Source organism: Anguilla rostrata, chromosome 15 (assembly GCF_018555375.3).
Source record: "Anguilla rostrata isolate EN2019 chromosome 15, ASM1855537v3, whole genome shotgun sequence".
NCBI lineage: Eukaryota > Metazoa > Chordata > Actinopteri > Anguilliformes > Anguillidae > Anguilla > Anguilla rostrata.
This window is the reverse complement of record NC_057947.1, coordinates 6,475,610-6,498,904: the sequence shown is the minus strand read 5'-3', so window position 1 is coordinate 6,498,904 and position 23,295 is coordinate 6,475,610. Positions and strand designations below refer to the sequence as shown.

Here is a 23,295-nt window from a genome sequence, read left to right as displayed (position 1 = left end):
CAGGTGAGGCCTGTGGGGATATAAATACTTTTACGATGGGAATCGTGAGTGCAGAGCACAGTGTGTGGGTGTTTGCATTTCTTCTCTAGTCTCTTTCATATCCCCACCACCTGTGAACTCGTTGGCCATGCATGCATGATCATCGCTTTGAGACTTAAAACAGGTGCATTTCACAGATTAGGCTAGGTCTGTTGTTGTATGTTTCATTTCTGTACATTAAACAAACAAAAAAAGCATTTTATGACTTTATCTGAAATTAATATTTATTATAAATGCACAAACTAACTTCATGAAGTATAATACATTGACAATGACCCCCTTCTCACAAAGAATAGTAAAACAATCGCATAATATTGTCTGCCAAATAAATGTCATGTAATGTGATGTAAATAAATATTGGTAAGAATTGAAATGTCATTTTTCATAACATCACATGCTTCGCGGAAGCACCTGTCCAAAGATGGCGTCTGCCAGGTTTCATGCCAATCGGACACACTTTGTGTTTAATTTAGTGTTACAAAATGTTTTCCATCTGTAATGAAAATTCAGATTCACAGTCATATGAAGAGGTTCTTCCTCAGAGTGTGTCGCAAGCTGATGTGATAGGCCTCTCCCTGATGCCTCTGGTTGTGGTCATATATTGCTCTGTTTACCTCAGTGTGGACATCCACGAGGTGCATCCCCCTGTAAAAGAGGCAAAACAACGTCTCCTTTTTAAACAGAACAACAGAAGTGCTGCAAACAGGATCACAGAACACCAGCCTTCTGCCAAAAATCATTCACTTTAAGATCCGTATCAAACATATTCTCACTGAAACGAAACTGACAATGCCCTCTGTGATCTGCTACACACAGAGAGAAAGACAAACCATACCATAGACAAACCGTGAATACTGAAATTCTGTATTGTAAGCTTTTTATGTCAGCGTGAGCAGGATTATTATTATTATTATTATTATTACCTCCTCTGCCCTTTCAGCAGGGCGGTGATCAGTGACTGCATGTACACAGACCGATGCCTGCTGTTCTCCAGCTGTCGCGCATCAGTCCTACACAGGCTCCACACAACGTCCGCGTCGTCGGGGACGGTCTCCAAGCGGAGGCCATCGGCCGGCCGGTCGGCCTCCACGTCGGTCTCCACGTCGGTCTCCAGGTCTTCGTCCCTGAACGCGGAGAGAGCCGCGGGGAGGCCGTAGCCCTGGATGAAGAAGAGTTTGGGCTTTCCGGCCAGCCCGGGACAGGCCTCGGTGGTGAAGAGCTGCCGGATGGCCTGGAGGTGGAGCCCCGGGCCCTGGGGCTGGGTGGCCAGCAGGTCGTCGCCGGCGGTTCGACTGAGGATGCAGCAGATGAAGGCGTCGGCCTCGTGGTGCTCCCTCGCCCCTGCCGCGTCCCTCAGAGCGGACAGGGTGTCTCCCACGCTCAGCCACTTACGCAGGACAACCCGGAAGTGCAGCTGCCTGAACGTCTGCGCCAGCATATCTGGGTAAACAAAATTCACAAGTGTTACTATGAGCTAGTGCTTAGGAAGGAGATCTAGAAACTGTTGCGTCCTTCACACTGAGTAAGAGGCTCCCCTGAAGTACAGAGATTATCTTTGTTTCACCGCTAGATGGCAACGAAACACATTTGTAAGTGGATCCACCAATGTCAGCAGCTTACTTCTTACTTTCTTCCAAGTCATTATAAAGCTCCTGAATTATTATGTATCTTAGGCTGAGGGTTAATAATTCAACATCTTGGCTATGCTTTTTGAGGTTCTGCAGCAGAATCTGTAATCTGTAAATGCTGAACATGAAAGTGGAATGCAAACACAATCACATACTATTTTATAATAATTCACTCAACTCACATTTTAATTTAATTGCAAGCTCCAATTAGACATTAATTCAAAATAAAACAGAGCAAACATGATCATTTATAGCTAGGGTAACTTTTGAGTGTATGCCAATTCGAAGGCATGCCAAACTTTTACTTGAAATACTTTAAATAACAGCCAAACTTTTGTGTGCAAAATGAATATATTAATTAAAAAAATATAAAGCCAGATCGCTTTCGTGGAGAAGGTTCAAATGAGCTGGTCTGCTTTGAGCTGCAACAAAATTTTAACCCGGCAATCACATGGCTAGCATGGTTGGCCACAGTCTCCAGTGCTTCCCACCACATCTGCTAATTACGGCCAATCAGACGGCACCGACTGAGCGCGCTCACCCCCATCGTTTCCCACGCAGTCTACGATCAGGCAGACCCCCCGAGGTTCCGACCGCATCCGGTAGGCCTCCACGGGGCCCTGCGAATCAAAGAGCAGAGGGGGCGGAGCTCAGAGCCAGGACAGAGGACGCGATTCACACGTACCGCAGGCGCGTCGTTAACTTCCTCGCTCGCCAAAGGCAGACTGGGAGCGGGCAACCAACTTCACAGCCAGATTTGGCCATTTGAGGTCATGTTAAGAATAATAATAACAAAGAAAGAAAGAAAATAATAAAAGCAAAAAAGCAAAATCCACTGCAATCCACATGTAAATTATGTTTACATGGCTGCCTATACATGAAAATCCATATTTCAACCAGTCAGCTAGTGTGCCTCCAATCGGAGATATTGGATGTCTGTGTAAGTCAGTGAGGTCATTTGTGGCTAGTAGCTGTCAAAATGTTCTCAGTGGATGGATGAATGACTGGATTGTCACATACGATCACGAGATCAAGTCGTGGCTGTTCACAGGAAGAGGAACCAAGGAGGAAGTGAAGGAAGAGGAAGTGAAGATCAAAATGTGGCGCAAAACAGATAAGCACTGAGGCTCCTGACAGCATAGACGTCAGAAACTGTGTGGTTAAGTCAGCCAGCGATGCCACAAATGCTTCACTACAAAGCAGGTAGTATTAAAAATCAGGGGGGAAAAATCTTTTTGTATCACCTGACAAAATTGCCTTCCGGTTTCAGGCACTGCTAATTTAATGTTCTCTGGAGCTGAAAAGAATAAATAAATAATAAATTCAACACAAATAAATAAATTGGAGGGGGGGTGGGGTGTGCCAGTGTCATTACAAAAACAAGTATAATGAGAAAACAAAGACTTGGAATGCCTGTTACGTGTCTGTAAGTCCCTATCAATGGGCACAGAGGGAGCGGGGTGAAGACACTCACCGTGTGGTTTACGTGACCAATGGCACATGGCAGGAGAGGAAGAGGGAGCTCTAGGTGGAAACACCCCATAGGACTGCAGAGAGAGAGAACACATGGTTGAGTGAGAAGAGTGTGGACACTACAGGTGGCCAGGGTAGGAAAGACCACACAGAATAAATGACCTGTTGGGACGAAAGAAGAAGACTGGAGAACGAGCAGATAAACTGATGTCCTTACCGGAATCTTCCTCAGACACTGCTGTTTTTCCACTGATCGTCTGAGTGTGCAGTTTGACTGTGGCATTTCACCTGCGGCTAAGATGAAAGAAATGATGAGCTGATTATAACGCATCGTCCTCTTTCTCATCATGTTTCACCATCTGAAGGAAATCACCTTTCTTTGTGGGTGCTTTAGGTAAATTACTTTCAGAAATTTCCACTTCAAACTGAATACTGTATGATGAATCGCCCCAAAAATCCCAGGTATTTATTTTTGCTAAGTGAAGACAGTACAGTCATTGCCCCTGCCTATGACATCATCCTGACCGACACCGAAACAACCTTCCGGCCTTATCAAAAATACACACACAGAAACTTTTATACTAGTCTGTGGTGATGGAAAGGAAACTCAGTTGATGTCATAGAACTTTATCAGCGAAAAGGAAGTGCGGCATTCCCCCCTTTGAACTCTTCTTCCCTAAACGAAAGCTAACAGGGAACGGTGAAGTGAACGTCCAGTCACAGCGAGACGACGTTGACAGACGCGGCTCCCCGTGTTTCCTGGGAGGCACGCACACCGCAGCTGTCACGAGCCCTGAACAACAAATCCTCACCTCTCATCTGGTACTGCTGCACCTTCTTGGCTAGGTCCACCCTGCGGATGTTTCTCAGACACTCGTAAATTAGATCCACCTTGTCGCAGGAAACCTTGTCCAGCATCTCCAGCTCCACAACCACATCCAGAAAACTCTGTGGGATGAACAGTTAGGCGTTAGGAGTCGGGCATAAACATTAGCGCATTCATTAATCTGTGTGACTAAGAACCGAATCTGTGAAATAGCTCATTGTGACTCCTATCAGCTTGTCCAATATATACATGACAATATATTCAAAACATTCAGCTCATGCAAAATGTACACTAAATGACAGATCATACAGCGAAAATCTAAATTCCCAGCAAAAATGCAAAACTATAGTTCCTAGTCAACAGTCAAAAATGTGACACACTCATCAGCATGTATTCACGTTAATTTGCTTGAATTAACTAAAATGTAATTATATTAAAGCAAATGTATTTAATTAAATGTATTTTTTGTAAGTCACTTTGGGGAAAAAAACGTCCAAATGACAAAATTGTAGATGTAACTAAAATGTAAATGTAAAGTTATAGTCTCTGCGAGTCTTACTGTAGCTTTTTCCAACTGTCCTTTTGGTATCTTGCCACTGAGCAAGAATATAAGGGAGCTCAAATCCTCTTTACCCATGTCTTGACTTACATCAGCCATCAGCACTCTGGAATACAAAGAACACATTATGCATATAACTTCTGAAACGCATTATATTCCTTATTAAATCTGATTTATGGACTTTATTATCACATTGTCTTATCATACAAGCATGTAAAGGAGAAACTGGCACTACTGCCACCCAACAAGATCAGAACTGCGCTGTTGCTTGTCCCTTCGTCTAGTCTGAAGGTTGATATCAGCTGTCATCCTGGCTGTAAGACTTATCATAAATCTGTGTAATACATGACAGTCATAAATGTCGTAAAATACCTGTATTCCGAAACATTGTATCCTTTCCCCAACATTCCCTCAGCTTCCTGTCTGTTAGTCCGCAGCACCTTCTTCAAAATGTCAAATCGCCTCATCCTGAGCATGAGTTCCAGCAGAAACATCTGGTCCACCTCACGGCAGGTCATTTTAGACTTCAACATTCTCCTCACATCCTCCGCAGAGCAATGCTGACGCAGGTCCCCACACAAGTACAGTAGCCGCCGGCGCTCATCCAAGCTGAGTTCCTCCGATATTCGATTGATCGTCTGAGATAACTGTCCGTCAGCCATCGCGTAATTTCTTCCCTGGGGCTTGAACAAATATAAAGATGTCCTGCAGTGTTCAGAGTGTGCTCCATTTAATTTTTTCAAACAGGTGCTTTCAGTGCCTTTTCCTAAGAATAGCCCAGTAGCCCTAAAACTACTGGCCAACAACAACAAATATAATAATAATAATAATAATAGTTGCCGAACTTGATGTAGTTATGTTATCCGCAAAACGTGAGACATGTCTGAAACAAAGACATGAAATGAACCACGAATGGGCCACACCATAATAAATGCGCGGTCCATGGGTGGTTTTGAATAAAACTACGCCGCGCCAGGGCTGGCATATTGTACAGCATAATAAAACTACATGCCTTCTATAAGCTACATGCCTTATCGTCAGTGCAGCCTAATTGCTCACATCGCGTCGTTAATGGTAGGCTGTCAATATCAATAGTAAATTAGCGTGTGCATGGGCTACTACTGCGGTTACCAAATTAAAATGATAAATACATCAATCATACGTTCTAAAATTGTACACTTACCTTTCTAAACGGAGACCAGAGATACAAGACGAACATAAATGAATGAAATTCTTTTTAAGGAGAAGGCTTTGCATAAGTGGGCTGATGACTCATCGCGAAACGTAATAGCCTATCGGATTCAGGACAAACGAAACTTATAAGAGATCGGGGTTTCGCCCCACTTGCTGAGTTTTCAACAAAGGTGTAGGGTATATTATCACGCGTTGGCCTGGGTTCTGTGTAGGACAAAGGAGCATGTTCGCATTGAATACATCATTTAAGTGCCCATCTACAATCATAGGAACGCCTTTACAGGAATTCGAATACGAAAATTTGTATCGCCAGTGAAAAGGTTTTAATTACATTACATTACATTACAGGCATTTGGCAGACGCTCTTATCCAGAGCGACGTACAACAAAGTGTATAACCATAACCAGGAACAAGTATGACGAAACCTCTCTCTAATTCTCTAATTAACTTCCCATACATTTGAAAGCGCAGTCTACTATTAGCCATCTCAAACGAACTGGTAAGCCTATGATTTAAATATCAAGGTAACATTATCAAACTATCTAACCATCTAAGTTAAGTGAAAATTATTTTGTTCGGTACTTCTTTATTTTGGAGTGGTATACCCCTGGGACCATATTCTTTCTAAGCTGACTGCATGACTGAACACCACAGAAAATTATACGGTGGACCCTTAAAAAAGTTAGATACATACCGTATTCTAAATCCCCATCATATTGTAATCGCCGATTAGCCATGAGCTAGTACGAAAGCGAAAGAATTTGCAAGCGGAACATAGTGTACACCCCCTCACTCGGCTTTTTGCCATTGCGTGTGCGATTGTGCGTGCGTACGTGAGTGTGTGCAAGCAACGTTACCAAGACGTAGCGTTATGGCTCGATAATCTCTGACCACATAAAGTGAATTAGCCTCTCAAATTAGGGCACAGGGGCTTGACTAAACATTCACATGCTTTAAAATGATTCCAACTGTGTGCATTGTAGATAAAATAAAAATGAAATAAAAAAAAAACTTTTCCATAATCATCTTTCCGACCATTTTTTCATCCAAAAATGATCATACACTGTAAATTCTCTTCAACGTGTGCTCCTCCTACTGGACACAATGACACATTACATGCATTACTTTACAAGAGGTACCCGCAGCTTTACTTGTACAATAAAGAACCTGTGGTACTACTGAATGGAATCCATTAGTTGCGTAATTAACGTTGAATAGATTCTCTCCTATTAAGTGCCCCAGAGAATCTGCCACCTAATCATCCCCTGGATAATTAGGTGCTAAAAATTTATACTCTATCTCTCCACCTCTGCAAATGTGTGGTGGGCCTTCTGGCGAAAAAATGGCTTCCGTGCATCATCCAGGTGGGTGCTACACATTGGTGGTGGCAAAGGTGAGTTTCACCTGATTACTGTAAAGCACTTTGTGTGTCTGGAAAAGTGCCAATTAAATGCAATGTTTCATACGTTCAAGAGTAAGGAAGATTATGAAAGATGTAGTTGCCAAATTCAGTGTATTAAAGCAACCACTTGAAACGTATCAGTAGAGTAAGGTTGATACTTTATATATCAAAATTTGGGAACTTAACTTTTCATACTGCCGTCATGACTTTAAAAAATATATGGTATTGCGACAAACATTGGATTCATGTACAGTGCTGTAAAAAAAGTATTTGCCCAAAAAGTATTTGCCCCCTTCCTGATTTCCTCTATTATTGCATATTTGTCACATTGAATGGTTTCAGATCTTTAGACAAAATATAATAATAATAATAATAACTTGATTTGTATAGCACCTTTCATACAGACTGGAGCTAAAAGTGCTAAACAGGAAAAATAAAAACAAAAGGCAAAAACAGGGAAAAGCACAGCAATCATAATCAGTTAAAAGGGTTTAAAACATAGAAGAATAAAACAGTGTATATTGAAATGGAAACAAATAAAATAAAATATTTAATATGAAAGAGTCTATGAGTAATGAGTAAAATAAAAGATAGCAATAAAAGTTTTAGAAAGCAAGAATAAAAGTATGATTAAGTATCAGTGTGCAGAAAATAAAGTAAAATAATACAGAGTAAAATGAAAGATAACAATACATTTTTTTAAATATAATAATATCAGACAAAGAGTAACTATATTAACACAAAACACATTTTAAAAATAAAAATTAGTGAGTCTGTACCAGAAGCACCATACATGTCCAAGCCATGACACTACCTTCTCCATATTTCACAGATGAGAAGGAGTGCTTAGGATCACGGGCTGTTCCTTCCTTTCTCCAAACTTCCGACTTTCCATCGCTTTGGTAAAGGTTCTGTCCGTAAAACTTTGTTCCAGAACTCTTTTGGCTCATTTCTGTATTTCTAGGGCTAATTTTAATCTGGTCTTCCGATTATTCTGGCTGAGAAGAGGTTTGTATCTTGCAGTGTAGCTTCTATAATTCTGCTCTCAAAGTCTTCTGCCTATGGTGGCCTGTGATATTTTTACCCCTGCCCTCTGGAGACAGCAGGTGATGTCACTGATCATTGTTTTAGGGTTTTTCTTCACAGCTCTTATGATGCATCTGTCATCAACGGCAGCTACATTCCCTGTCTGACCTGTACAGTGTTTATTTCTGAGTCCACCAGTGGTTTCTTCCTTTTTCAGGACTTTCCAATCTGCTGTACTCAATATAGCCTACTCAGTTTCTGTTCTATCCTTCTTAACAAATTATTCTGTCCTCTCGGTTTGCACATTAGTTGTTTTACAGTCATAGTTAGTCCTCTGGTCTTCATAATGGTGTATGCCTCTGACTCCAAATACGATCTCCACAGATTAAAATCAAGACTAGACACTCTGCAACGACCCATGCAAAAGGAACCACGTCAGCAACAGTTGACATCCCGTCAGTCATCTGCTGGCACAGCACTAAAACAAAGTGTGGAGATAGGTCTGGCTGTGCGAGACTAGTCATCCATTAACTTACTTTTGCACAGTTGAAAATTGTGGGGGAGTGGGGGCCTCAACACAAAACTGCTGTTTCTGCAAAAAAAAAAAAAAAGAAAAGAAAAAAATATATATGTACATGCAAATACCATTAAATAAAAGGTGATCACTAATACTTTTGTCTCATATAGGCCTACATATTTTGATCTCAAATTCAAATGCCTTAAATATATAGCAAAAATAACAAATTTAACTCTACCGTTCCCATACTTTGGAGGGCAAAGTACATCATGCCTCTCAGGAAGAGGACTTAGCATGGTTTTGTAGCGATTTCTCAGACGCAAAGGCCAAGCGGATCACCTCTTTCTAGACGCAAGACAAGTGCAGCTTTAAACAAAAACAAAGGATTTGATAACGGACCAAGTTGCCCGCGCGTATAACTACATGCCCTTTTTATTCCCTACACGTGACCCCATATGCAAATCACCGACAAAAGGCTAGAAGAAGATACTAAATGTGAAGATATGCATCACTCGGTATGGCAGTGCTTATCTTTCGGTACAAACAAGGTGCATAATAACTTATACCGACAAGCAAGGTAAATTAAATGTGTCGAATGAGGACAGTCTTGACGTTTTTTTTTTAATGGCGACCTGGAAAAGTCTAGCCATATTTATAAGCATAATCAACTTTTTAAACTCATCTAGGTCGTTCAGTAGGCTGGGCTACGACGTATAGAGTGAGCAGTCTTGCTGAATATGTAGGCCTATATCCATTGCATTTTTTGTGAGACCGTGTCATTACTGTTATTACTCTAAATGGTCTTATTCGCGTTATTTTTAAATGAGGTCAACAGCAAAGAAATCTTCTCGCCGGGAACATATTGCCCGTGATTGACAATAATAGAATTGTGAACAAAAATATTCAATATTCGTCCACAAGCAAAAATACTCTCTATTCTGCTGACTTTGGCAGTCCCAAATTAGGTTAACCTCATGTAACCTTAACAAGCATCGCTGAACGGAATTATAAATTATAAATATACCACACCTGATCAAAATGTTCAACCATAGCATGACAAAAAAAAGATGGATGGTGACGTTATTGTTTTCAAACCGAAGTGAATGTAATTGTACATTATAAAATCTCGTGCTTCTGACATTCCCCCATGCTGTCCAAGCGCGAACCGCAGCAATTGAATTACCGAGCTAGCAAGCTATTCGCCTATCCAATTGAGTGACTTGTTAAAGCCCGTTTAGCGATCATCCAATGACTGCATACGTTGGAGGGGCAGCGAGCTGGCAGGAAGGAGAAGATGTTATTGGAGCGCCAGGAATCAATCAGCACGGACCTGAGACTACAGTTTGAGGCAACATGAAATAGGGACACATGCGGATGGTTTTACATTGGAGATCGGGCTCTGCTGTTGTTTAGCCACGGGATTTAATTTTAATACGTGGGCGCCGATTGAGCTGCACATAACCTGCATTCATCGCCTCAAGCCAAGACTCGGTGATAGCAGGATAAGCTAGCTGGCCAGCTAGGTCGATTTTTTCCCCAATTCTGCACAGAGGCTAGCTAGTGGAGATCATTCTGGTAAGTATTATTACCGTACGCACTGTAGCCTTCTAACTTTGGCTAAACTGAACTTTCCACTTATTTTATGGTCGCAATCTTTAGTGAAAGCCCTTTGGTTAAAATGGTACCATGTATAGTTAGGTAACTTAAATTGACATGTTTTTCAGAGTTAACGTTATGCTTTTAATGAACACATTGCTACTAGCTAGACAGCAAGTCAACGTTGCCGTCTAGGTATGGTAAGTGGCTACACAGATAACCGTGTAGCTAAGCAACAAGAGCTCTTGCTGATCTAGACTAGTCTAGTTGACAACACAGCTAACTACGTGTCAGTTAGCTAATGTGAACAGTTGAACGTGTAACTGTGATTGTCCCTAGTCAATAAACTAGCAAGCTGTTTTACGCTACAATTATGTTGCATTATCCAGGCTCCGACTAGACTAGCGAGTTAGCATAATCTTGACGGAAGTTAACCAGTATGCTAGTTCTAGCAAACGAGCCAGCCAAACCGAAAATAGCTAACGCTAGACTACCAGATAGCTCGGTAGTCAGTAGCTACAGTCAAACAACACAAGTTTGATCCAGCTCACATTTGAAAATATGTGGCTCGCTAGTTATCTAGCCAATGTTAGCGAAAAAGCTAGCAAAATACATCACTCCGTCCCACATTACATTTGAGATCACTTATTAAACAGCTGCTAAATTAGAAAGATCGCCTTCATAGAAATGTGTGCGGTATTTCACAGAGTCTAGGTAGTTTGTAAAATTGTGATCAATATAGGACGTATTAGCTATAATAACGTAAGCGTATTCGGATTTCTCAGGTTGGCACTGAATTGGAGTCGCCGTTGCAACATTGCTTGGAAGTTAGCTGTAGCTATCATATGTCTGATTCTCTAGCTAAGCAATCATGATAACTGTATCAGAAAATTGGCGACGTGTGCGCGTTCCATCATGCATATAACATTAAGCTCTCAGCTGTGCGCTGCATATAAAAGACATGGGTAGCTAGCATACTTGTGTTGTGAATCTCTTTCATGCCGCAATTACACAATGTCCTGTATAGCCACGTAAGATAGTGTAAAGAGAGCTCGTTGGTATTTGGTCACAACAAACCAATGAACCTAACAATGATAACGTTTGCTACTACGCTACATTGTTTTGTTACATAAAATGTTCGTCTCCGAACTTTGAAGAAATCAAATGTGGCTGTTTATTTCGCTCTGTTTTTAGGAAACCTAAAACTGCACTCATTTAAAAGGTGCCTGTTGACGTTAAAATGTACGATTGGTTTTGCGCACGAAGTAGACGTCATATAAGACCGAGCGCTAGCTAAAAGCAAATTTCATTTCGTTATGATGAGATACATTTCCGCTTATATTTAGATAGGTGGATAGTAATGTGGCTTGTATGAATCGTTTATCTAAGATTAAATTCTGACAGTGTATTGCTGTGCTACTAGTAGCCTACTGACGTGTCCTGTCCGCCAAAATCCGTAGGGGAGGAAACCTAAGCCGTCATGCGACTCGTGATTGCCGTGTTTTTCCCCAGAAGGGGCTGTGTTGAACGAGTCTTCAACGACCCTGGTCTTGAGGGTGTACATCTTTTTGCAGTCGTGGCGCAGTGCATATCATCTGTCATTGATGAATAAAAATATCTAGATCAGTGTTTCTCAACCCTGGTCCTGGGGACCCACTGCCCTGCATGTTTTAGGCGTCTCCCTGCTCCAACACACCTGCTTCAAATGAATGGGTCGTTATCAGGCTTGAGCTTGATGACGACCCATTCATTTAAATCAGGCGTATTGGAGCAAGGAGACATCTAAAACATGCAAGGCAATGGGTCCCCAGGACCAGGGTTGAGGAACACTGATCTAGATCATAAGCCATAAGGTGCAAGAGAAAACCAATGGGTAGACCATGAAGAAGGGTATGCAGTTAGTTTGCATTTTGAAGTGGCTTTAAAGACATATTTTTAAAAATATGTTTTTTTTTTGAATATCATTTCAGTTTTAGTATGTTTGGCCCAAGGAGTTTCTCTGCGCAATTGATAATATCTTAAGCATTTAGAAAATGTAGATTCTGACAACCTGTCGGATTTACAATGGCAGGTATAGGGTATTCGTAACCTAAAGCGAGAAAATACACTTCAAGTCATAACTACAATGCAGCATGTGGCCACACTGAATATCCAGAAGCTGTACATATCGACAGTTTAATTTTATGGAGTTTATTCACAATTGCAAATGTAATATCGGTGTGTATTTCTGTGAACCCTGGGGCCACATGTTGCATGCACAATAGGAAACAGGCTACTTCCAACTGAAAATGAGATTAAACGTAATAAGCAGTGTAATGGCATAATACGTCCTCTGCAGGCATTACATCGCCCTACAAGTTGCTTTGGAGTCGACTTGACATGTATTTTCTTTCTTTAGACCACAAACCCTTGAATGATCCATAACTGTAATTGTAAAGTTGACAGGTAATTATTAATATCCAAAATATCCCCATTGCAGAGGTTGGTGGGGCCCAGAATGTGAAATTGTTTTATACGTGAAAGTTATTATCATTATTGTATTATAAAAAGTGTGAAAAACTGAAGCAAGTGTTGTTTTCTGTTGCTCATAAAGAATAAATGGCTGTGCGAGGACCAGATAAAACTCTTTATGGTTTTAACCATTTCTTTTAGGTAATGAAAGGGGCGGTAGCCTCTTTTTGACATCTTAGTGGCAGCAGAAATTAAGTGTACCTCATCAAAAATAATTGAGGAAAAACTGTACAGGATTTAGTACTCTTGTATGAGAGGAGAGCCACGTGGTAGCTCTGCTCTTGGAGTGAGTTGTGCTCTGAAGGAAAAGCTGCACCGCTGATTGCTGTGTCTACCCTGATCATTTCCGAGGACACAAATCACAAGACCACTTTTGTGAAGACGTTCAGTTAGCCGCGTACCCCGAGAAAACGGTAAAATTGAACATTCGGATCTCTTGAAATTCGTCTGATTGGATCTTGGAATGCAGCTCTAGTGAAATGAATAATGATGGCAATCAGAGACCAGCAGTCAGGAGTCCTAGGAATAAACATACTGCACAGTGCTGTCACCGATGTCAATCCAAGCTCTGACCTAATTTAGCCAAACCGAAGCGCCTATCAAGTTGCCCCTGGCCGGAGTTGCATTTGTCCGGTTTAATGGCAGGAGCAGCAGTTGTTTTGTAGCCTCAAAATTCAAGAATTGACATTTTTTGCTTGCAAATTGTGCAGGATACACATTGTCAGGCAAGTGGTGAAGGTGACTTGGCACATGTGTGCCCAACCGCATGTTATGTTAGCATAGCTTGCTACCTACTAGGACTGGTGTTGCTAGTTTCTGTTTTCATTGATATCTATTGTAAATAACAGTATGTATACCCCAAAATTCAGGGTGCTGATTGTTAAACAGATTGTTTTCCCCAGAGGGATGAGCCCACGTCCACAATGGATATTATTATATGGCACTTTTCTTAAAAAAAGGGTATGATTTATTTTGTTCAATATGAAAAAAAGCTAATCTATGAGCATAAAACCCAACCCATTCATTATCTATTCAGCGAACCAAAAACTTAAAGGGACCTATTTTTAGTTCTACCCGAGCCCTTAATTTCCCAAGTGCATAAGTCACTTCAGCCTATTCACTGCACACACAAAACCTGTGGGGGGAAAAATGTTTTGCCTGCTGCTGAGAGGTCTGGAGTGTAAAAGCCCCCCACTGTAGAGAAAGGGAGGCGTCATTGTAATGTTGCTGTTTTTTTTGTTTGTTTGTTTTTTTTCTTTTACTGTACAGTTTCTATTTACCACGAGTAATTAGCTGGATCACGCTCGACAAAGGGCTTAAATTCTGCAGCACATTTATTTACTAATGCTCTGATTCGGATTAAAATCTGATCTTTGACCTCCATGCTGCTGCAATTGGTAATTTCACAGAACAAGAAACATTGTAGGCGCTCTTCCTGCGCTACATAAACAGAATAGAGGCACATTGCTGAGTTATAATGTGTCAGGAACATGGATGCACCATGCTTTGTTTAGACATCCATAAATATGGCAGATGTATCTGCTCTACCAGCAGGAGATTTTTCGTTGTGAATTTTAAAGAGGAGCTTTGTGTTTTGATTGTGTTGCCCGGATTCATATTATGCCTAGAAGTTCATTCGACACTGGAAAAGTTTTTTTTAATGAGTTACCCACCCATCCAGTAAAACGTTTACTTGAGAACATTGTGTTTCTGTAAACTTGTATACTTGACATTCCACGGACAGGGAGACAGTCTGGCTTAATGGTTAGTAACTGGATGTGTAACCACAAAGAGTCCATTTACGGGTAGTGAATTGCCATTGTGCCATTCACTATGGTAGCACTTGAACAGAGTTTCCACAGTGCCTGTTCACCTATGAATACTTAACATATTAAATGTACAGTGTATTGGCAGCTTGCAAGTTGCTGTGGCCTGGGGAGTGTGTCAGTGTTTCCAGCAGGAACAATAATAGCATCATAGCTACGTTCCCTGGCTTTGACTGCGTGGCATAAGTTCTGCAATGTCTGTTTCAGTCGTATAGCTATTAAACCCTGTGCTTAGCGTACCGTGTGCACTTAATTGTCTGGCACCACACTCTTTCAATCCTCTTATCTAATCGCTGGAAAAGGAGTATGGGCCCTTGTGCCTGTCATTGCCATAGAGAGGGAGGTGCTGTTTTAGCCCCACCCACCCTTCCCAGGCTTCCTGTTTGTCGCAGTCGTTTATGTCTTGCCCACATTACAGAGGAACACAACAGGAGCAAAATTCTACCCTTAAAGTCCAATCGCGCATTATGACAACAGTTGAATCAAAAGTCCTTTCGGTCATGACTGGAATGTTGGTCTGTCACTTGTGGTCTGTGTGGGTTTGCCTCTCTTAAAATAATCGAATAATTGTCTGAATGATCAAATTCAAATTTGTGGCCAGTTTGTACTTTGTTCAATAAATCTTATTTATTCTGCTTTGGAAAAACAAAAATCTTTTTTGTTGCATTCCCACTAAATGCTCTTTAGTCATTTGGCAACTTTTCCTCTCATACCGGACTCAAGGGAGATGCGAGTCTGGGGAAGAACGGACACTAGTATCTCACTGACTGAACCTAAGAAGAGCTGCTAGAATATTCTATTCTAGACATGCTGTACCTAAAACATAAGTGTGATAAACATGAGCGATTACATTGTTGCAGTATTGAAATATTTCCTTTTCTTATAGAAATTTACATTCACTGAAGGAACTGGAAGTTGGTAACATTTGTAAATGCTAAATCGTTTAATTATTTTACATTTCAAAATGGCGTTATAAACCCCATGACTATTTAAAATTCAGTGTTTTGCTTCCTGTTGAATGGTACTTTGGGTGTGGAATGTTACCAGCTTACAAAAGGGCACTTGGTCTTTCCTCTGAGGGAAAATTGGTGTCATACATCGATGAAGGGGGTCTGTTTTGTTTTGAGACCTGGTGATTGGTTCCAGACCCAAGAGGACCAGGTAATTTGTCATCTGAAACAATGCACAGTATAGTTTCGTAGGGTGAAAGCCCCACACAATTTACAACCCCCACATGTTTATAACCCGTTCATTCCAACCAGAGTTTATATATTGTATTCAGTAGAACTACATTTACATTACATTACAGGCATTTGGCAGACGTTCTTATCCAGGGCGACGTACGACAAAGTGTATAACCATAACCAGGAACTGCATTAATGTGTTGCTTTAGCACACTTTGGTAAGCAAGTGTCCACACAAAGGAGCACAGCAAGAAAAGGGTTGCCATGGCATTATGCATCATTAGCATTTCACATGTGATCAGATTATGATTTAAATTTTCTGAATGCTTTGTGCACTCTTATGGGTCCAGACACCTGGTTGTTGAAAAACCATATTAATCGTGTCGCTGTTGTCAAGATGGGTTGGGAGTCTTTTTATAAGTGCTCTTCCAGGAAGCCACTTTTACCTAAGAAGGAGAATACCAATAAGGTGGGATGGACTCCAAAAATTTAACGTAGATATTTTGATTTGCTAATGGCCAGCGACCAATTATTTTACAAGCAGGGCATGAGCTGTGACATTTCTTTTTGAAGGCCCAGTTTCTCTAATGTTCGCCAACTGTCTAAAACAATCACCAGCAACGTAAACATTTACCCAGGGGCGGTGTGGCTGTCTTTGGGTTCCGTTCATTCATGTGGCGTTCCCAAGTCGGCGTTCCTTTTAGAAATGAACGGTCAGTGACAGTGCAATCGGCGGTTGTTGCGCGTTGGGAGTTTTCCTCTGTGCTTACAGGGGATGGAGGCTGCCAGCAGTAAATTAAATTGAAAAGCCCTGGCCGATATTAATTGATTTCGCCGGAGGCTGTGGAAAGTGCTGGCTCGGAGGAACTCGCGTGCCGGGCGCGGTATATCAGATCAAGTCTCTGCCGCGTTGATTTCTGCCACAGCCCTTGGGCTCAGATGTGTGCCGTAACCACTCTTTACCTGAAGGATGGGACCCGTAGAATTTCTCACGAATCGCGGGAGCATTTAATATACGATTACGTTGGGCTGTAAGAACGTTTGAATTGATGCCAAGATCTGTGCTTAATTTCCTGTATTCCAGTCTCTCTGTGCGTCGTGTGAAATTAACCGACGTGACCAGCGGCCGTGTTCATTTTTAATGCTGTTCTGCTAGAAGCGGTCTTTTAATGCCCTTTAAATCTGCGTCGTGCGATTCCACCAGCAGCGTACAGAGAACGTCATCATTGCCGTCATCCTCGTCTCAAAATGAGCGCCTTGTATTTATTTTTATTTTTTTAATTCAAAGTGATCTTAAAACTGTAGTCAGTCCGTGTTTTGTGTGAAACACTGTGTTCCGCTCCTTGGGTTCTGTCCTGTGCTTGCTGAAACGGGTAAAGGTTGACTCAGACCTCACTGCATGAGCAAACTTCATCACTGTCTAACCACAAGAGTTGCTCTGTCAGCCAATATCTCGTCTGAAGATGATGTTATCATTTTAATTCCTGTGTAGGCATCAGGGATTTTTGCAGAATACGGTGTTATTTAAAATTCAGGTCATTAATGAGATCATAAATGTAAAATGTTTCCTTGGAACAGTCTTTTGATTCCCAGAGAACCTTTGGGAAGATAACAGGTAAGGTTAATTGGCCTGTTTCATATAGAAAATATCCCTACCTGAAAGTATGTGTGAATGCAGATCTCTTTGCTCTGAGTCGTGCCTAACTGGAGGACTGGAGTTTAATATAGTACTGTGTGTGGGGGGGACTGCTTGGATGTAATGAAGATTGTACTAATATTCTGTCTTGGGTTCTGGAATAGTCCAATATCAAATGAGTCAAAATGCACATGCCTGCAAGGGGACGTACATAGTGATTAGAAAATGAATTGGTTAATCCACTGTTAGGTGAATTAAGTTTTAAAAATAACTGAAGACGTCATTGCCTTTCTGAATCTCCTTTATTTAATCAGCAGCAGTTTTCTCTCATGCCAAATTAACAACATGTGTTTATAGTGAAACACTATGCACATCCTGTGAGACAATTTCCCTATTGTTTATTAACATGGTTAAAAATAGCTTGAAACAATCTATCAAATTGCAGTCCTGTCTCGTTGTAAAATCCATATCTCGTTCAAGGCTGATATTGATTTTGAGATTCTGTCTGACCATATCATTCCAAAACTCTGTTTGTACTCCTTTGAGATGTTGAAAAAGAGGCATGTTTTCCGTTGCTTGTTTTGCGCATGCGGGGGTAAACTGAGGCTCGCTCCCATAGCTGTCAGGAATTATTGTGCTAATGCAATTAGGGGAACAACCTTCCAGCTGGAGTTCCAAAAATATCACGCTGGGCCCATCCTGTTCCGTCCTGTGGAAAGAGGGGAATTGTTATTTCTGGAAATCAAGGGGTCCGTGATTCAGCCAGGGGGGATAAGTTGTTCTAAAAATACCTTGAAAACAAGGCCGTGTGCAAAAGCCCTGTTCAGATCAAACGAGACAGCGATGTGCCCGGACTTGAAGACGAAGCTCTGTCCTCTTGTCACGGTTCACACCAGAGACTGCTGTGGGCAAATATAATTGGCTGTTGAAGTTCAGAGTGTTTTTATTTATTTATTTAAAAAAGAAAACATTGATTTTTGTGCAAATGGCCACATTGTACAAGTACTTCAGATTTATTGGCAGAATTCACAACCACTGAGGTGGACTTCAGACCTTCTCAGAGGTAGTGTGAAAGCCACCTTTTTGTACTGAAGGTGGGTCCTATAAAAAAGCTGATGATAAGGTGACTTCCAGGGTTCTGTAGAAAGGGTTTACAGTTTTCATGTACGCAGAATGCGAAACAAAAATAAGTCATTCCCAATTTTTACCCCCAAAGTTAAATCTTAGTTAAATCCGGATGTCCAAGTAACACTCAATTCTCGTTGAGGAAGTTGTAGGCCTATTGCTTTTAAGGAGCAATTCTTATTTATTAGCCAATAGAAGACATGACTCTTGCTCTGAAATAAAAGCAGTGTGAAGTTACATTGTGACATTGCCTTCTCATTTACTGGGATTTGCGTGCTTTGCAGTAGAAAGGAGTGTGTGTGTGTGCGCACGCGTGAGGGTGCCTGTGAGTGTGAGTGTGTGCGCGCTCATTATGGTCAAAGGGCTCATTCATGTACATATAACGATCCTGTCACAGTTGCTTAGAGTATGAGAGTTTCCTTTCCAGGGGTCAGCGTCCTTGGGAGAGATTCAAAGGTTCTGATTGGTTGGCGTGTGCTGTGTGGGTGGGAGTGGAGTCGATTCACGTCCAGGTTCGGTCAGGCCATACTGGCCCTCAGCGGGAGTGGGGCTGCTCCTCAGTGTGTTCGCTGAGCTGTGGCTAAAACGAGAAGCTGTCCTCTATTGTTAGATCAGTTGTCTGCAGCCTTGTAATCTCTATGCTGTCATGTCCGGGGGCATCTGAGTTGACAGTAGTTCTTCAGGAGACTTTTTTTTAATGTCCAGTGCCAGCCAGTTCTGTTTGTTTCCTTTTTGACTTGCAGCGTAGTGTCTTTGTGTGTACAAAATAAATGAATAAATAAAAATAATGGAGCTGCATTTACATGCTACCTTTTAAGGTCATCGCAATCTTGGGAATGGTATTATGGCTGCCCATGGCTTTGTTTCACTGGGGAATAAAAAATGAGGTGACACATCCAGGTGTCGTCCATCACCACTGGCAAAGACAGATGAAGTCATGATCGGTGACATTCACAAGTAAGGTGACGGTTACAAACAGATTTTTAGAAAGCAACTTTCCTTTGTTTGGTCAATAATTAGGAATTTTAACAGCACCGAAACACTGGTAAACCTGCCCGGTAGAGGAATTGTGTACAGGAGTGGATGTTGGGACCATATCCAGTGAGGCAGATTGTTTGAGAGGCAGAGAAAACCATTATGAATTTTTTTGCACCTACTGGCCCCAGGGCTCTTGTTAAGGTCAATGGAATCAATATTCCAGTACATGACCCCGACACTAGCCCCAAGAAGCTCAAACTAGGCTACTGATGAATCTCTTAGCTAAACATAGATCCCAAGCATTCCCAAGAGATGGTCGACTGTCCACAAAAGTATTGTATTGTAATGGTCATCTCAGCATCCAGAATTGAACTTTGTCAAAAATGTATGTTGAAGAGGACAGTCCACCAGCACAGGCTGAAGGATTTGAGGATATTCAGATATTCTGTCAAAGAATGAATCATTTGAAGAGTGAAGTCACACATGATCAAGGATTTCCTATCATTCACATTATTCTCAAGACCATGATTCTGATAAATCCATCATCACATTATCCCGGCCTTTTGTAGGTGCTGCTTCTATGAACCCATTGCCATCGTGCCTCATGTTGACATCAGCACGGACTTTAGACTTGGTGGGGAGGGGGGTGTAAACAGGCTCGTTTTGGTAGCATGCCTGTGATCACCAGCAGCGACTGGTTTGGCAACATAACTGAATGATTCTGAGAGAGATGTTAAACATGCCAGTTAAGTGATAGGAAGAGTTGCCAGGCAACAACACTGTGTGTGAGTGAAGGCCTAAATAATGACCTTTGTCGCTCGTCTTGTGGCGATGTGGAGCTTCTTGAGTAGTGACGGGTGGCCCTGTTAACCCTTTCTCCTCGTCGTTGCTCAGCTCGGTCCTCAAGGCTTTCCCTCTCCCAGGACTCTCGTCCTGTCCTCAGCATCACAGTTTCACCCCTGTCGAGATTTTCCATCAAAGCTAGAGCAACAGGGGTCTGCCTTGGGAGAAATGTGAGTTTCTAGTGATCATTTCTGCCTTTTTATAGCGATCATGTCGGCTTCCATCGAAAGCACCTCTGGAGGTCAGCATGAGGGCACTACTGCTTAGTTTGAGGCCACTAGCCAGGACCCTAACCCTTTTGTACCTCCCATCCCCAATTCACTACTGTTCACTGACCAGAGGACCTTCCAAGGCCACCGTTTTAATTAGATATCCATGGATTAGCGGTGGTGACCGTCTGCTCTACTGTAGCAGTTTTCAGGCCATTCAGGATCTGTGCACACAAGCCACTATTGGCTTGAAAGCATTTGTAATAAGTAGAACTAGGTGCTTTGTTCACATTTACATTCCTAATATGTGTGCCTTTCATTGTGCCCAAAGAATATAGGCCTAAAGCGGTTGTGTTGCTGATGGCTACAGGACTTGGACCCATGCAAGGCGACAGGTTACTAACATCTGAACAAAACGAGAACATTACAGAGACACACTCTTTGAGCTTGTTTTTGTATTTCACGCAGGGTGGATGCACCCATGGAAGACTCAGTAAGCTTTCTCTGATAGTTCTTCATGTCCAAAGCAAAGTCTGATTCTGTTTGGTGTGTGTATTTTGAACTAAAGTATGCTAATAAGCATATCTTGTTGGAAGATCTCCTGTATCTCTACAGATTTCCACTGCCCAACTTCAACCTGTAATCAGTGTCCAGTAGCACACCCCCCACTGCCTGATGTACATGTTCCCTTCCCGTTGCGGTTGTGGTGTACAGCTTGTTCTCTTGCTGTTGTGCTTATGCAAACTTTTGGTATCCTGCTGTTTTGGCTGGTCTCCATCTCATTCATCAGAAATGGGTGTTTGTGGGATTAGATGAAAAACTGTTGCAGGTCCAGACTGGAGTCCAGGTGCGTTTTTGTGTGAAGGAAGAAAACAAAAAAAAACAAAAATTCATCTTTTTTGCTTGAAACGTGACCTAGGGAAGAGAACCTTAGCTTCAGAAGGGGAACTGGAGGATGAATGGTGGCAGAAGAGGGGAGAGAGGCTACATGTTGGTGGTTAGCCCAAACATACCGTAGGTTCTTCGTGGTGGTTTGCTGAAACGAGGCTTAATCACAAACACACGAGTGACAAGATGGAAAGATTACACACGACACGCAGGGATGCTTCCTCTCTGTTGCATGTCTACGACTCCCTCCTGCCAAAGGTATACAATTCAAGCTTCCTGCGAGAAGGGAATTCCACAATGCAGTGCTCCACGTGAAGAAGAAAGGACAGGACTGTTCGGTTTCGCTTTTTGGTTCGTTCGTGGTCTGTCCTCCATTGCAGAGCACCTGTTGACTTCACTTGTTGCACACTGCAAATTTTGTCACGAGAGCTCACTGGAAGGAAGAGGGTGGGGGAAGGGAATGTGTTAAAGTGGATCTCTATGAATCCCCACGCTCGCTCTCCCTCAGTGCCAGGCGGGCACCGTCCACCTGCAGGTATGTGGGTCCATGCGCAAGACCACACAGGTCTCTTAAACATCCCCCTTATCCTCTCATGTAAGCATTATGGGAATAAAGCCAGACCTTTTGTCAGCCGCTCAGTAGAAATCGCACTCGTGGGAGCACTTGTTTGACTTCAATAGGACTTTGTGTTGTTTTGATCCGTTGGAAGGATTTGGGGGGTCAAAGCTAAGACTGGATCAGGCCGCTTTGGCTTCGCTTTTGTTTGCGGGGCGAATCGGTGGCCGTGCGACCAGAGCGGAGGATGTGGAGGTACGTTCCCCAAGAAATAAAAAGACTATATCAACCGAAATTCGGTACACATTATAGAGCAGTGTTTGTCATCAGCAGTAAAACTGTCACAATATAATGAGCTGTTGTGAGACGAGATGAGAACTGAAAAGAATCCTTGCTTCAGCGTGTCGTCCACAAAAGAGCTGTCTACTTTCTGGTAGTTCACTTTACTTTTAATCAGTTTATAAGCAGTGAAATTATTGGCCGTGCATGAACTGCGCATTGATACACCCACAAGAGGTTTTCCTGCAGGATTCTTTCAGCTATTAATTAATTGGCGAGCTATCCACAGAAATACCGTTTTTTTGGGTGCTTTGTTCTTGCATTTTTCTGTTTACTTACGAAAACCTTCTGGCTGGTAGTAAGACGGACCTGCATCGTCAACTGGAGGAGGGCGGGGCTGTTACATGGAGCAGTTTTGAATGTTCCGTCTTGTTTGCAGGTCATAAAACGCTATTTTCTCCTCTGATTAAATATTTGTGTTTCGCTCAAAGTTTAGAACTTCATGGTGATAGTTCCAGAAATTGTTGTTTGATTACCAGTGTAAACAGCACTTAGCTGGTGCTGGTATTGCAGCACATTTGGAGAGCCTGCATTTGTGTAATGATGCGTCATACATCCTCCCGATGGAGGAACTGACCTTCAGGTGCACGTGCTGTCTGTCGTGTTCGTATCATCCTTCTGAAATGCGCTGAAAAGACAATCTGCGTTCTGAAGTTCTGTTCAGAGAGGCGATAGGTCTTGGATTTTAAAAAGAATATGACCAGAAACCGAATGAGCAGCTCTGGGAATAATTTGGGTGTAATCATAGAAAAAGGGTGTTTTTTTTTGTTTATATTTTATTGACTTTGAAGGCCAGTGCCTGATGGTGTCAGCAGCCACTGTTGGGAACTGTAATTCTCTGGCTGTCATTAGCAGTTGGCTTGGTTTTCCCCAATGTGTGGGTGCAAACTTCCCCCAGGTTGGTGGGGGGAGGGAAGTGGTTCTGAGGTAACATCAACAA

At 42.1% G+C, this 23,295-nt stretch overlaps 2 protein-coding genes across 7 annotated transcripts in view; one reads left to right on the top strand and one right to left on the bottom strand.

The window, feature by feature from the left end:
• Positions 1-245: 245 nt before the first annotated feature.
• LOC135240841 (CASP8 and FADD-like apoptosis regulator) lies at positions 246-6,561 on the bottom strand. 6 transcript variants are annotated; one of them, XM_064310833.1, is made up of 10 exons: positions 6,414-6,561; positions 4,898-5,208; positions 4,526-4,631; positions 3,953-4,088; positions 3,358-3,434; positions 3,142-3,214; positions 2,912-2,964; positions 2,209-2,287; positions 963-1,479; positions 246-684 (listed from the first exon to the last, which is right to left on the bottom strand). In XM_064310833.1, the coding sequence occupies exons 2-10, from the start codon at positions 5,185-5,187 to the stop codon at positions 558-560; spliced, it is 1,458 nt and encodes a 485-aa protein (XP_064166903.1). In that variant the 5' UTR covers positions 5,188-5,208; positions 6,414-6,561; the 3' UTR covers positions 246-557. The 6 variants fall into 6 exon arrangements, with proteins under 6 accessions (XP_064166903.1, XP_064166900.1, XP_064166902.1 ...); XM_064310830.1 differs by having other exon boundaries at positions 4,898-5,230; positions 6,410-6,533; XM_064310832.1 differs by having other exon boundaries at positions 4,898-5,230; positions 6,414-6,533.
• A 3,360-nt stretch (positions 6,562-9,921) lies between these two features.
• The window catches only part of LOC135240330 (hyccin 2-like), a 52,182-nt gene continuing 38,808 nt past the window's right edge, over positions 9,922-23,295 (top strand). The window contains 1 exon segment of the mRNA XM_064309666.1: positions 9,922-10,239. The gene's annotated coding sequence lies outside the window, so the exon portion shown is untranslated.